We start from the raw sequence: 16,040 nt of genomic DNA on the forward strand, positions 1-16,040 counted from the left end.
ATCTTGAGATCCTTCAACTTTCAAATTACATTTAAGATTCAATTTATGCCACCTTATCAAATGCCTCAAATTCAGACTCATGACGAATGGCTGCATTCTCATCTGGTTCCCTTCCACTTGTACAGTTGTATCATGGTTGGGCCGAGCTCTGGGCTCTTGAATTCTCTATCTGAGTCCAACCCAGCCTGCATCTTTTAAAGTTCGAGCTCAGGCCGGGCTGAGCCCAAAAAAAATATAAATTCCAAACCTAGTTCAGCCACCAAATTTTTTTCTAAAAATAAAATTAATACAAAAATAATAGTTAAAAGATAGATTTTTTTAAGTGAAAAATCTCATTCTTTCAATATATATATATATATATATCATGTTGAGTGATTTTTAACTGGCTACTGATGTGGTTTATGTCAAATTAAACACTATAATAACTATTCTTAATTCACCTTTCATATATATCTACAGCTTCAACCAAGCTATCACTGAAAAATAAGTATATCCACACATTAGCATTTGAGTATATGAAGGGAAGGGAATCAATTAATTTGAAGAAGGAAATCAATTGGTGTATAGATTATTAAAATTGTGTACATAAGTTTCGGGCCGGCCCAGTTATATATGGGTTTTGAGTTAAATTTTAAGCTCAACTCACTTTATGTCCGAGTTTATATGTGTCTGGGCTGGATCGACTGTTAAATATAGATGTCTAGACTCAATCCGTAAAAAGCGAGCTTGGAGCCTGCTGATAGCTAAATTTCATATTTGACAAACAAAAAAAATAAAGAAAGAAATATGGCAAAATTGAGTGGTAAAACTTTAATTTTGTCATTTTTATATGGAAATATACTAATCCGCATCGTCGGACACACAACTTCTCACCTCATAATGATAAGTATTAATTTATGTGTTTTAAATTATTTATCTTGTATTTACCTCTTAAATACTAGCTTTAATATATTTTTGTTAGGATGTCCGCATACTCTAGAGTTGTATTTCTATATATACTCGCCTGCATACTCTAGAGTTGTATTTCTGTGTTTATAATTAATGAAATAAGCTTCTTCATTTTCCTTATTTGCATCAATTTGATCTTCTTTCCCACTTCAAAACATCTCCTACGCAAATACTACTACGTCTTTCGCAAATAGTGATGACCCAACCAAGCCTTTCACCTTCATAAACATTCCAAATACCATTACAACCTACCTCTCCTCTCCAGGAAAATGCAAATCTGGACATCGTCTTACGGGCTTGTCGACTCTAGAACAGAACCCGAAAAGGGTTCAAGCCATCCTTATAGGGCACCATCTCCATCAACTCTTCCTCTCCTCCCTCTACTGAAAAACCAAACCCATCACTGCAATTCTGGACTCCGCAGGACAAACTGCTGTTTGTTTCCCTCTCATTCTGCTAATTTATCATGCCAAGACTCCCAAGGATATCCTTGCCAACACATATCCAATGCACAAACAGCAGCTTTAATTTAAGATGAGAATGCAATGCAGTAACATCATACAAATGATCTAATTTCTCACCTCAACAACACTCTACAACCTCAAACCCTGCAAGTGTTTTGCATTCACTCCTGTGTAAGACCATCATACAAATCATCTGCCAACTCTTCAAGAAATCATAAATCTCCAACACATGACTCTGGTTTATTCCCATCATAACTACAATGACATCATTCATTCTCTCGCACACTTGTATAGAGCAGCAATACATGCTCAAAAGAGAGGTAGAATACAAGTGTTCTTCATAAAACGTCTACAGAATATACCCATATAACCTTCTGTCACACAAGGAAAGGAACTCCATTAACATAGCCATTGTAATGTCAAACACACAACGAATGTATCATGCATAAAACCACATCTAGCCTACCTACATAAACATTACAACACAACTTATCACCTGAAAGAAGCTATCACATATGACTCTCGCAATTTTCTAGGTTACCTCATAACTTATGTTCAGTTGTAAGGTTTTTGAAGAATGCTTTGTCAAATTCCTAACCCATGTTCTAATTTAGAACAAGTCAACATTTACAATCATAAAATATAGATCAAACTTCAACTGCAAAACCAGCATACAAGACCGTTATTGAAAATTACATGACATACATTAAGGCAAACTCTGGACGCAATATCTGTAAAAATAAAAGAGTACCAATTCTCTAGAACCAAACAATATTACTAGACAATGGTGTTGACTATCTAAGTTTACGCAATATATGCAAGCAGTATAATATTTGCAACAAGATTCTGCCTCTGTAAAGATACTGCAGTTACAGTCAACAGCATCTTACCAAAAAAAGGAGGACGAATCCATGCAAAAATCGCTGTTTTGATGAAAAAATATCTGCCAGACCAAGCAATTAAGTAAAATCAACACCCATTTCCTTCCGTTTCAACTCCATTGCCATTCGTTCATTTTCAAGCTTCATCCTCTCATTCTCCATCCTCAACTTTTCCAGTTCTTGATCTCTTTTCCTGCTAAATCTTTGCCACTTGAATCGCTGTTTTTCCAATTCTAGCATCTCAAGTTGAATTTGTAGCTTTTGCTCTTCTAACTGAAGTGTGCGAGATTCCATCCATTGCTTCTGTGACCAAGCAGCTCTTGTACTCTCAGATGACATCTGATTCATATCAACTTGAGAAATCGGCAGATGATTATACGAACATTTGTTACCATCCTGAGACGAATTCCCAAAACAAGCATCTGGGTGGCCCTGACCATGTCTGAACCTTTTCATAGTGCTCCCTAAGGTCCCATACAATCCTCTATTATCTCCGCGGAAAGACTGGTTTTCCTCAAACTCATCATGATCATCAGTTTCCCCTTCTTGATCATCTTCATCAAGATCCTCAGGTTGGTGTTTTCTCATGTCATCATTATCAAGGTCATCCTTGCTTCTAAGAGCCAACTGTAAGGAGCGTTGCAGCGATGGATCATGAGGCAAATGCAATCTATTACCATTATGGTATGAACACATCTCTTCATAAAAAAGATGTTTGGAGCTTAATATCTTCCTAACATCGTCCTTGTCCTTCTCCGATAGATAATCTATGACATCTAAAAGGGCAGGGTTCTCCACAACTTGGCAGGAAGTGCCCCTACCAAGCATATCATTGAGCCTCTTATATCGTTTATTAAGGTCATTGAACTTATCTTCACATTGCTGAGGCGAAACATGAAATCCCCTTTCGGCCATGACCTTCGAAACTAACTTCCACTTTCCCTTTTTCTGTAAAACCGCGAATTTCCTTCTCATCCCACCATCGCAATCAGAAGACATATCCTCACCTATGTATGAAACAGCAGTTATCAAAAGCTTCACCATCTTATCAGTCCACTTAACACGCTGCCAAGTAGACCCCTTTTTACCTCTACTAGCTTCATTATGACCATCAAGACCATCTTCTGTATAGCTTGGCTCATCCTCATCACTTGCAGAGTTCTTTCCCTTATCTCCCTTGTTGTAATTAGTCAAGGAAATAGATTGATCAGAGCTGTTCATAGTAGCCATGGTAAGGGGGAAACCGTCCCGTATCGAGGGATGAACGGAAGAGCTTTGGCGATGAATTGGGTGTTGCTGTTGGTGGATAGCATGTGGGTATTGTGGTTGATGGTGAACTCTGTTTGATCCCTGCAAATCAAGGCCCACAAAAGGAGCCATACCTCCTGACAAATTACCTTCCATTTTATTGTTTGTTTCAGGATCAATTAGATCTGAACCTTGAACATATTTACCTTAAATCCTTAATCAGGTCTGTAGATGACAATCATTAATTCCAAATTAAGCCAAAATCAAGCATACCCCTATTCTTATTTTTTTTCCTTTTTAGAAGCAGCTTAACTAAATCTCTCTAGCGATCAAACTCCTCGAACATACGCAAATTCAATTCATAAGGCCAACAAATAGAAACCCTTTAATTACGAGCTCAACATTAGGCTGAATCTAAGAAAGAACTGAACTTTCGTAAACCCAATTCGAAGAAGCAGAAAGCCAAAACATCAAATTAAATTCAAGAAAAGTGAATCCACAAAATCATAAGGCAGAGAAGTAGAGAAAAGTAGCTAATACATACCCATATGGCCTTGAAAGCCGACTTTAAGGCGAGAATCTAGGACGAAAAACATGAGCAATCAAGTGAGAGAGTAGTGAAATGGGTATTATAGAATGAAATGGTGAATGATTGAAATGATGAAATGGGTTCATCAGGTTCAATGTATGAGGGAAGATCTGGTGGGTCCAAAGGGACATTATTTATTCTGATTCCATACATCACATCTCCAACAGATTGCTATATAAGGGATAATACCAACAAAAAACTTTGAATTTGTAGGACATTTCTTTTCAAAAGGGTTGGGCCCTGCCCAAAGGTGAAACCTTTTCTCCTTCTTTTGTATTTTTGTAATATTATACTTGGGAATCAGGACATGTATAATTTCTCTGTAGATAGATACTTGATAATAATAAAATAAAAAACACAGACATGTCCTTGCACAAGTTCATGCATTTGGCATGTTATTAAACTGTCAAGTGGGTCACAAATGACAACTTGAGTTCTTATTTTATGCGGATTATGTTTCCTTTTAAAAAAAATACAAATATTTAATATCAATATTATTTTTTTTAAGAACAAAGAGTTGAACTCTATTGATAATACAAGTATAAAATTTCTCTCAAAATTTTGGATGACTTCGTGGAAGATCCGGTTAAGAATTCCTTCTTGTAAAATAAAGAAAGAGATTGGTCGGGTCATGGTAAAAGGCTCTCTAGCATTCAAATCAGTTCTAATATAAGAAAGAAGAATAGTAAATATAAGAGTAATTTTGCATGAGAAGCAAAAGTGTAATTTTTGAGAGGTGATACCTTCTATATATGAGTGTAGCATCCTATTTTGAATAGGAATAATGTGGTTCTAGTTTACTTAATAAAAAAATCTTTAAAGATATATGTTTTCACGCATAAATGTGTTTGTCAAAGACGACATTTAATAGAGTAATAGGACTTGGATACTCTAATCAGAAAGAGTTGCGTCTCTATAGAGCGGATTTTACACTTTTGTCATTAGAAGTCCTCCCATAAGTCTAGTCTAGTCTTCTAAGTTTAATAGGGATTTTCGTGGTTTCCAAGAAAAATCATCTGTTAAGCCCAAAATATACCTAAAATATCATTAGTAATTACATCAATATTGCTACGAATTTATGCTATTTATACCTGTTTAGAATGCTTTTACTCTCGAATATGTTTCTTTCTTGCAATGTACGTAAATATTTGGTAAAATCCAAATAGGAACGAAAAGAGCTTAAAAACAGAATAAAAACTCTACAAAATGAGTCAAAAACGACGAAGATCAATTACACCTAAACGAGGACAAAGACGAGGTCAGAAACAGAAGAAATGTCAAATTCTCGGTTGAGGAAACCAATTCTCGGCAGAGAATTTTATGAAAGCCGCGACCGAGAATCCACAATTCTCGGTCGCGACACGCGTTCTTCAGCAGCTCCTTCCCTTCGTCCGAAGACCAAATAAATGCTCCCTCATTCTCGGTAAGTGCAGAAATTCTGCCAAGTACAATGAACACATGTTAAATTCCAAGAAACGCGTTCGTTCGGGTGGATAAAGACGTCCTTTCACAACGGATACGATCCTTCACAACGGACACGACACTTCAACCACGACTCTTCAACATCTATAAATAAAGAGTTGATGGAGAGTTGAAAAGATATAGAAGAAAGAGATTAGTATAGAACTTATGCAGAAATTTCGAGTCAAGTGATTCAGAATTTAGATTTCATTTCTGTAAAAAGCAATATGATGTACACATATTGTTTATTCAATAATAACAAACACAGTAGCGTTTAGACATTGTTCATATTTAGTTTACATTTTGGTAGTAGATAGACCAGTCTCTATTCCGAAGATTCAACGAGAAGATTGAGTAGAGAATCCGCCCCTGAGCCTGACAAACTCTAACGAAACCCAAGGAAAGGATTGACAACCCGTTCACTTGCACGCCGTCGAATGTTTTCATGCTCCTTGTTCTCTGTAAACTTGTATCAATTTATATTTCATCTAATAAAGTCCATTCTATTCGATAGATTTTTATGCAGCACTTTGGTAAAGGATCCGAAGTGGATTGCTGGTGTTTTCATTAAAACGTAGTTTAATTCAAAATCTTTACAAGGAAACTTTGTTGAACACTTAGACAAATTATTATCTCGGTAGAGTTTTAATTTGGTTAAGGTAGCGATCTAACCCGACCGTAGGAGGATTGACTACAGTTCAAAGCCTAAAAATTAGAGGTTTCGTCATTTATTTCATCGTTATAATTTATACAAAGTTTAAAGTTGTTTTCTTTGCTTAATGCAAACGAATACATTTGTTTACTTTTCTAAAAAGTACTAAACGTTCCTGTCTTGCAAATTCACTCCTAAATCAGAAGTATTTTCTAAACATCTTCATACTCTAATCTAATTCTCATTCTAGCAATTTCAAAACCAAATCCAATTTAACGATTTTCCTTATTATAAATCTTAAAAGTATATTTAACCAATTCAAAATAAGTTTTTGTTAAAAAACGTTCCCTGTGGGATCGATATCTTTTATTACTACAAGTGTATACCGTGCACTTGCGGAAATCGCTCAACAAGTTTTTGGCGCCGTTGCCGGGGAACGCCAAAATTTTTGACAAAAATTTAGATTTTTCATATTTTATTTCGAATCTAGGTTTATTTATACTTATTCAAACTTTTATATTTTATTTATTTCAAATTACTAACATATTTATTTTTCAAATTCTGTTTTGAAGGTAGTTTCGGTTCGTGCGAAATTTCAGGTTCATGCGCAGTTCTCGAAGTTCAGGCACGTCACCAGATCCTATTGACCCAGAAATTGAAAGAACTCTTAAAAAGAACAAGAAAGAAAAGAAAAACAAAAACAAAACTCCAATAAAAACTAGAATTACTGAGCCAGAAGTTATGGCTACGCTTATGGATTACGCTAGGCCAGGAGTGGCCGGTGTAACAAATAGTATAGTTAGACCCCAAATAAATGCAAATCAATTTGAGATTAAGCCAGCATTGCTTAATATGTTACAAAATAACGTAACATTTTACGGGTTACCTAACGAAAATCCTAACACCCATTTGACAAATTTCTTAGAAATTTGTGACACTTTTAAAATACCGAATGTGACTGCGAAAGCAATCAATCTTCGCCTTTTTCCTTTTACTTTGAAGGATCGAGCCAAAGAGTGGTTAACTTCTATGCCAGCCGCTACATTTGAGACTTGGGAGCAATTAGCCCAAGCATTTTTATCAAAAAATTTTCCTTTAGCAAAAACCGCAAGAGTCATTAAAGAGTTAACATCTTTTTCTCAAAATGATAATGAAACTCTTTATGAGGCTTGGGAACGTTTTAAAGAACTTCAACGTTTATGCCCACACCACCAATTTCCCGCTGAACTTTTAATGCAAACATTTTATAATGGACTAAATCCTACAACTAGAGGTTCATTGGATGCTATGTCTGGAGGGTTATTCATGAAGAAAACATCGGCCCAAGCAAAAGAACTTCTGGAGGAAATGGCAATCAACAGCAGTATGTGGCCCGCGGAACGTGGACACGTACCAATAGCGAAACCATCATCCTCAACTACGTCATCAGTTAAAGGTAAAGTGAATCTTGATCCAGTTGTGATGTTGCAAGCCCAATTTTCTACCTTATCGCACAAAATTGATAGGTTTATGGCACCGTGTGATCCTAATGGTAAGCCAATCCAAACGGATGTGGATTATGAAGGTATGAGTGAAATTGAACAGGTAAATTTTGTCTAAGGGCAAAACCAACCTAATAACCCTTACTCCAATACATATAATCCTGGATGGAGAAATCATCCTAACTTTAACTAGAGAGATAATAATAATAATGCTAATGCTAATCAAAATCGTATGACTAATTATCAAAATCAATCAAGAGATGCGATTAGCACTTTATCTTCTAAAATTGACAAATTTATTGATGCTATGAGCGGAAAAATAAGTAATCACGACGATGGTTTTAAACGGATCGAGAATAAATTCGATCAGCTTATTAAAAACCAATCATCTAGCATCCATAATTTGGAGGTTCAAATTGGACAACTCGCTAAATCAATTCCATCCCGCAAAGAGGGAAGTCTTCCAAGCCATACGGAAGAAAATCCGAAAGAGCATGTAAAGGCTATCACTCTTCATTCAGGGAAAAATTACTTAGGTCCGGAAATGCCCGGAAATTCAACTTTGCCAGGAACTGATTTACCAAAGTCCAAAGAAGATACATTAAACCAAAAAGATGCACAACTTGACTCTAGTACAAAAACTTTTGTACCTAAACCACCTTTTCCACACAAAGTCCGCAATAAGGACTATGACAAACAACTTTTAACATTTTTAGACAAACTTAAAAATTTGCATATTAATTTGACGTTTATGGATGCGATTACGCAAATTCCCAATTATGGTAAATTCCTCAAAGATTTAATTTCAAAGAAAATCAGTTGGGAAGGAATTTCATCCATTTCACTAACTGAAGATTGCAGTTCAATTGTGTCAAGTAATTTGCCCAACAAACTCAAAGATCTCGGATGTTTTACCATTCCGTGTAAATTATGAGATATTGAATTCCTAAGTTGTCTTTGTGATTTAGGAGCAAGCATAAACTTGATGCCATTATCTATTTTTAATAAGTTAGGCTTAGAAGAAGATATCAAACGTACCAATATGGTTTTGCAATTAGCGGATCAAACCACTAAAAGACCATATGGTATAATTGAGGATGTTTTAGTTAAAGTTGACAAATTTATTTTTCCTACCGATTTCGTTATATTAGATTTTTCATATGACGTTAATTGTCCGCTAATCTTTGGTAGACCGTTCATGAACACGGGACGTGCTCTAGTTGATGTGTCGGAAGGGAAAGTAGTTTTACGAATAGGAGACGATAAGGTTGAGTTTGATATGGACCAAGCGATGAAATATCCTATGGAGGATTTCGCTTGTATGAAACTTGATTTAATTGAAGAATGTGTAAATGACATTGTTCAAAAAGAAGAAATAATAGAACCTATAATGAGTGAGGAACTAGAAGATAAGGACCCAGAGCCTTTGATTCGTGAAGATGGACCAGTTCCGCCTTCAATTATAGTTCCACCTAAATTAGAATTTAAAGAATTACCAAGTCATTTGAGGTACGCTTTCTTAGGCGAAGGCGATTCTCTACCTATAATTATCTCTAACAAATTAACACAAGTTCAAGAAGAGAAATTGAAAGAAGTTGTTAGAAATAGGATAGGAAGTATGGGTTGGCAAATTTCAGACTTAAAAGGTATTAATCCGAGCATTGTAATGCACAGAATTCACTTAGAAGAAGATAAGCCACCTAAAGCGGATAGGCAAAGACGCCTAAATCCGAATATGAAAGAAGTAGTCAAAAATAAGATTACTAAACTTCTAGACAATGGAATCATTTATCCTATTTCGGATAGTGAATGGGTTAGTCCAATCCATTGTGTACCTAAAAATGGAGGCATAACAGTTGTAAGGAATGACGAAGGTGAATTAATACCTACACGAACCACCACTGGTTGGAGGGTTTGTATAGACTATAGGAACCTTAATAAAGCAACTAGGAAAGATCATTTTCCTCTACCTTTCATTAATCAAATGATCGAAAGAATAGTTGGTCATGCTTTCTACTGTTTTCTAGACGGTTACTCCGGATTCTTTCAAATATATATTTACCCGGATGACCAAGATAAAACAACCTTCACATATCCTTACGGAACATTTGCATATAGGAGAATGCCCTTTGGTCTATGTAACGCACCTGCAACATTTCAACGTTGTATGACTGCGATTTTTAATGATTTCATTGAAGATATCATGGAAGTTTTTATGGATGATTTTTCAGTTTATGGAGATTCTTTCGACTCATGCCTACAAAACTTGGATAAAGTTTTGTCTAGGTGTGAAGAAACAAATTTAGTATTAAACTGGGAAAAATGTCATTTCATGGTTGACGAGGGAATTGTTTTAGGTCACAAAATATCTGAAAAAGGATTAGAAGTGGATAGAGCAAAAACTTCAGTAATAGAAAAATTACCCCTCCAACTACTATTAAGGGAGTAAGGTCATTTTTAGGACATGCCGGTTTTTACAGAAGATTTATTAAGAATTTCTCTGTAATTTCCAAACCACTTACTAATTTACTCATGAAAGATTCAACTTTTGATTTTAATGAAGATTGCGTTAAAGCTTTCGAAACATTGAAAACAGCTTTAGTCAGTGCACCTATTATTGCTAAACCCGATTGGGATTTACCTTTTGAAATTATATGTGATGCAAGTGACTTAGCCGTCGGATGTGTTTTAGGTCAAAGGAAGGATAAGAAACTTCATGTCATTTATTATGCAAGTCACACACTTTCTGGTGCACAATTAAACTACACCACAACAGAGAAAGAAATGTTAGCTGTAGTTTTTGCATGTGATAAGTTTAGGTCGTACTTGTTAGGTTCGAAAGTTATTATTTATACTGATCATGCAGCTTTAAGGTATTTATTTGCTAAAAAAGATGCAAAACCACGTCTAATTAGATGGGTTTTATTATTATAAGAATTTGATATAGAAATTAAAGACAAAAAGGGAGTCGAAAACCTTGTCACCGATCATCTATCAAGGCTCGAAGATGAAAACGGTCCTATAGGTGAAACTAACGGTATACGAGATGATTTCCCTGATGAACATCTCTATCAAATAAAAAGTGTCATGTCACCATGGTATGCAGACATTGCAAATTATCTTGCAGCCAACATTGCTCCGGAAGGATTAACTTTCCAACAAAAGAAGAAATTCTTCTTTGACATTAAAAAGTATTTTTGGGAAGATCCTTTTTTGTTTAGAACTTGTGGTGACGGGATAATTAGGAGATGCGTTAGTGAAAATGAGTATGAGTCTATAATGTCTGAATGTCATTCTAGCTCATATGGAGGACATAATGGAGTTAGTAAGACAAGTAGCTAGAATATTTGAATGTGGTTTCTTTTGGCCTACGATGTTTAAAGACGTCCGTTCATTTATTACTCGTTGTGATAAGTGCCAAAGAACAAGAAATTTAGGAAGAAAAGATGAGATGCCCCTCACAACCATGTTAGAAGTTGAAGTCTTCGACATGTGGGGAATAGATTTCATGGGACCTTTTCCTCCTTCTAATGGTAAAACTTACATATTAGTCGTCGTTGATTATGTTTCAAAGTGGGTTGAAGCAATTGCAACCCTGGCAAACGATTCTAAAGTAGTTGTTAGTTTTCTTGACGATATATTTTGTAGATTTGGTTGTTCAAGAGTCACCGTTAGTGATGGCGGTACCCATTTTATAAACCGAAGTTTTGATATGCTTATGAAAAAATATGGAGTACGCCACCGCGTGTCAACGCCATACCATCCTCAATCAAACGGTCAGGCGGAGATATCAAATAGAGAACTCAAATGGATTCTAGAGAAAACAGTTTCATCTTCAAGAAAAGATTGGTCTTATAAACTAAACAATGTGTTATGGGCATACCGTACTGCATTTAAAACACCAATAGGAATGACTCCATACCGCTTAGTGTATGGGAAGGCATGTCATTTACCAGTCGAATTAGAACACAAAGCCTATTGGGCTATTAGGGAACTTAACTTTGATTTACGACAAGCAGGTAAGAAACATTTGCTCGACTTAAATGAGTTAGATGAGTTACGTCATCTATCTTACGAAAATGCGAAGATATATAAAGAAAAAGTGAAAAAATGGCACGATGCCAAGATTAAAGTCAAACACTTTAATGTTGGGGATAAGGTGCTGTTATTTAATTCACGACTTCGTTTATTTCCAGGAAAACTTAAGTCCAGATGGATAGGACCATATTTAGTCGTCAAAACATTCGATTATGGTTCTTTAGAACTTGAAGGACCTAACGGAGTTCGTTTCAAAGTTAATGGTAATCGATGCAAAATTTATTACGAAAATATTTCGAGTATAGGAATTGAGTTCGTAACAAGATTATCTGAAGTATAATTTGTTTAGCTTTTCTAACACAGTTTCTTTTGTTTTATTTTCTTTTAAATTTTTGTTCATTTCCATTTTTCATTCTTAATTAATTAATTATTAATATTTTATTTTTTTATTTTATTTTTACACATGCCATTTTTATGATTAGATGACTTTATGTTATGATTTAGATGCATAAAATATGTTTATTTCATGATTTTAGATTTGATTTTAGGTAATTAGTTCGAAATTGAAGTTTCAGGCGATTCTCTGCCGAGAATTTGGAATTCTCGGTCGAGAATTCTCCTTTTCAAAATTGTCCAAACAGGTTAGGTTTTTTCTGAACTTACCGAGAATATTTAATTCTCGATCGAGAATCGGAAAATGGGTTTCGACGCCTGATTTCCGCAAGGAAATCAGCGTGTCGCGACCGCGAATTTGGAATTCTCGGTCGCGACACGCGTTATTTCTGCACCATCAGACCTGAATCATCTTCAACATGTAGACAAAACCTTTCATAAACGAAAAATTAAGTTTCTTCAATTCAGAAAGGTATAATTTTATGCCTTTTAGCATCAAACCAACACCTCATTTTATCCTAAAATCTTATAAATAAGTCCTTGAGGATCATGGTTCTGTTACATTCTTTTCATCTTTGTCAGATCAATTCTCTGATTTTCTTCAAACAACCATTTTTCCCTAAGTTACAGACACCTTGTTTCTTAAGTTCTTTACCATGCCTACTAAACACAAAACCTCAAAGAAAAATGCTGCTTCAAGCAACAAACGTCCAGACTTGTCCAAACGATATGGTGCGTCATTTCCTATCTTCAATCACGATGAAAGAATGCGCTACTGGAGGCTCCGTTATACATTCTTTGTTGGAATGTTATATATGGATGACTTCTTGAATGATCAACTTGGAATAAGCGATGACTTGAGTCGCTATTTGGAACGCTTAGGGTGGACAAAATTCGCCAAAATGCGATTTCCAATCATTGGCGATTGGATTCTGGAATTTTTCTGTACCGTTCGTTTCATTAACAAATGACGGGTCCATCTTAGTTTTCGTCGAGATGGCGAAATCTTTACTTTTTGGCTATCCAGAGTTGCAGGCCTGGTTTGGTTTTCCCCCAAGGGATACAATCAAACGTCATCCTGGCAAAGACATGACATCCACGGACGTTTGGAGAATGCTTACTGGTTTTTGGCGTTTCAATCCTAGACTCGCCTACGATCATTCCTTTCACTCCAACTCCATGTTGTATTTACACAAATTCTTGTGCCACAGTTTGTTCGGTCGCACATTTAGTAGTGTGGTCCGTGACACCGATTTATATGTTCTTGGAGATATATTCCAGGGAAATACAGTGGATTCTTCAAAAATTCTGATGGAGGGTCTTGTCGCCGCTTCTCGATCCAAGGATAAAAAGATTGGGTTCGGCAATATAATCTGTGGAATAATTCTCGGTACCAAGGGTACCATTGATGTTCCTTGGAGTGATGACGAATTCTTTCCGACGATAGATTATGAGTTTTTAGAGTTCGAAGGAATCGTAAAATGTGTCTTTCGTGTAGGCCCGTATTTTCTTTCTGCACCGGAACGTCAAGCTTTCGTGCAGTTAAAAATTGACCACTATAGGGCCACAGAAATCCCGCTTAATAGGGATGAATATATAGAATAGTTTAGGTTTTTCAATTTTATTTTGTACATATTTTTCTTATTTTGTTGTAATTGAATTGTTTTCTTTTTATATATTTTTTTGTACATATGTGTTCTATTAATAAATTAACTTTTCTATTCATCTTAGTTCATTTATTTTCTAATAGTTAAATATATTGGTTAAATGACGATAATAAAATGTTTAGATTAATCTAATACGATTTCTTATTCAACACATAATCCCACTTCAAAAACTTAATTCATTGGATTCAATACATTAAGTTTTCATTCAAATTCATTCAATTGATTAAATTCATATCTTTAATATGTATTAATATGAACTTAATATGCACTTAATATGATTCTTTTAACTTGTATGCATAAATGAGCATTAAAGTTTCATTAATTCTTCATATACCATTTATTTCCCTTTAATTCAAATTACTAAGGCTAAACCTTTGGTTTTCCTTGCAATTAATGCCATTTATTTTAGTTTTTAAGTGCAGGTACAGTTTATATTAAGTTCAGGACACAAATTACCAACAAAATTGCACAAACCAAGTCAAAAGGCACCTAAAAAGCCATTTTTGACCAATTCTCTACCGAGAATTTAAAATTCTCGGTAAGTTCAGCAAAAGGCCGAATTCAGAGCAAATTTTTCTCTGAAATTCGCGTGCCGCGACCGCGGATCCGCATTCTCGGTCGCGACACGCGACCTGCAGGCAACATTAATTCCGTTTTTTGCCCTATTTCAAGCCTATTCCTATTCCTATTCCTATTCTACCTCTACATCTACCTATTTCACCCTATATAAACCTACCCCTTACACAAACCTCACATCACCTCACTTTTTACCCAATCCCCTACTCTAAACTCTTCCCCATAAATCACTTTTACTCTTCCCAATTTATTCTTTACCCTCTCTTCTCTCTTCTCAATTCATTACCTCATTTTACACCTTTCAATTCATCTTCATCCTTTGCTCTTCTCTCTTTTTCACTTCTTCTTCTTCTTTACACAACCCTAGCCACCACCATCACCATGCCTAGACAAAAGCGTGTGGGTCAAAAACCTCCGGTTACGAAAGCTAATCGCCTTCGTATTCATTGCGGAGCCTATTTCGATATCGAAACGGAGGAGGAAGCCGCTAGATTTCTTCACTTTTCCAATTCCAAGCGAGAGTTTGTGGATATGCACTTCCTTGACTTCAATTCGGTAAGAGCATTAAACTTCTCCACTAGAATTGATGCTTTTATTGAAGCTTTGGGTTGGCAAGAGTTCGTTTCTATGCGTTTTCCCCATATTTATGAATACGTGGTGGAGTTTTTGGTCACTTTGACCATGAACAAGAAGAAGACATCAATTTCTTTTAGGAACAATGGTGTGACTTACACCATAGATTATGAAGCAATGGGAAACATGTTTGGTTTCCCTACTACTGATTTTTATGATAAGCCTAAAGATTTTGATAATGATTCTATTTGGCAAACCCTTTCGGACCAAGACTATTTTAACTCCAAAAACACTTCAAGCAAGTTGATTAAGGACAATTGTGTGTTCTTCTTTCACAAATATTTGAGTTTTTCCTTCTTTGGTCGTGTTGAGAGTTCGAAGATTCAAGTTCGGGATTTGTTTGTTTTGGATAGTTTGTTTAAAGGTTTGAGGGATGATAGCATTGATATGCTGTTTGATAATTTGTTCCGTGCTTCGAGGGCTCACACAAATCAAGTCCCTCTCTGTAATTTTATCACGGCTATTGTTTTGGGAGCACGGGGTGAATTGGCCGATTATGACATGACCACCTACCAATGATATATTCCAATTTTGGACATCTCGGCACTTGAGCGGTCTCACTTGTTGCTTACTTCGGTTCCTCCCGTCTTTATTTCATATGCTTCCCGTATTGCCCATCTTCGTGGCACTATGGGTGGAGGAGCTTCAAGTTCTCAATTTGTAGGTACCGAAGAAGGAGGCGATGCGGAAGGCGAGGAGGATGCACCACAAGCTCAACCACAACCCCAAGCACCTCAAGAGGATGATCCGGTGGATTTGCGGAGGATTTTGAACCAAATCAATTCCAATAATCGTCAAATGAATTTAAGAATTGATGATTTGGTGGAAAACAACATGGTGATGAATGACAACCTCAATACTTTGAGGCGCGAGCATAGGTCTACTCGGTATCGGATGCTTTCCTTCTTCCGTTGCCGAAATGTGGAGACTTCACCAACACCTCCGGATTCCTCGCCTCATGCTTAGGTTGTCTTCTTTATTTTTATTTTTATCTTGTTAAAGTTTGGTA

General features: G+C 35.9%; 1 protein-coding gene and 1 non-coding gene across 4 annotated transcripts; both read right to left on the bottom strand.

Moving 5' to 3' along the window:
• Nucleotides 1–579: 579 nt before the first annotated feature.
• LOC136235638 (uncharacterized) lies at nucleotides 580–4,250 on the bottom strand. 3 transcript variants are annotated; one of them, XM_066025457.1, is made up of 3 exons: nucleotides 2,303–4,249; nucleotides 1,530–1,786; nucleotides 582–1,437 (listed from the first exon to the last, which is right to left on the bottom strand). In XM_066025457.1, the coding sequence occupies exon 1, from the start codon at nucleotides 3,695–3,697 to the stop codon at nucleotides 2,372–2,374; it is 1,326 nt and encodes a 441-aa protein (XP_065881529.1). In that variant the 5' UTR covers nucleotides 3,698–4,249; the 3' UTR covers nucleotides 582–1,437; nucleotides 1,530–1,786; nucleotides 2,303–2,371. The 3 variants fall into 3 exon arrangements, with proteins under 3 accessions (XP_065881530.1, XP_065881529.1, XP_065881531.1); XM_066025459.1 differs by having other exon boundaries at nucleotides 582–1,786; nucleotides 2,303–3,966; nucleotides 4,086–4,244; XM_066025458.1 differs by having other exon boundaries at nucleotides 580–1,783; nucleotides 2,303–4,250.
• A 3,103-nt stretch (nucleotides 4,251–7,353) lies between these two features.
• On the bottom strand, nucleotides 7,354–7,460 carry LOC136201587 (small nucleolar RNA R71). The gene has a single exon (XR_010673935.1). It is a non-coding gene; the product is annotated as a small nucleolar RNA R71 (small nucleolar RNA).
• Nucleotides 7,461–16,040: the final 8,580 nt, after the last annotated feature.

The sequence above is a fragment of the Euphorbia lathyris genome, chromosome 7 (genome assembly GCF_963576675.1).
Source record: "Euphorbia lathyris chromosome 7, ddEupLath1.1, whole genome shotgun sequence".
In the NCBI taxonomy this organism is placed as follows: domain Eukaryota; kingdom Viridiplantae; phylum Streptophyta; class Magnoliopsida; order Malpighiales; family Euphorbiaceae; genus Euphorbia; species Euphorbia lathyris.

Bases quoted from the DNA above. Each gene is read 5' to 3' on its own strand.
- LOC136235638 (XM_066025458.1), bottom strand. From the start codon at position 3,697: ATGGAAGGTAATTTGTCAGGAGGTATGGCTCCTTTTGTGGGCCTTGAT.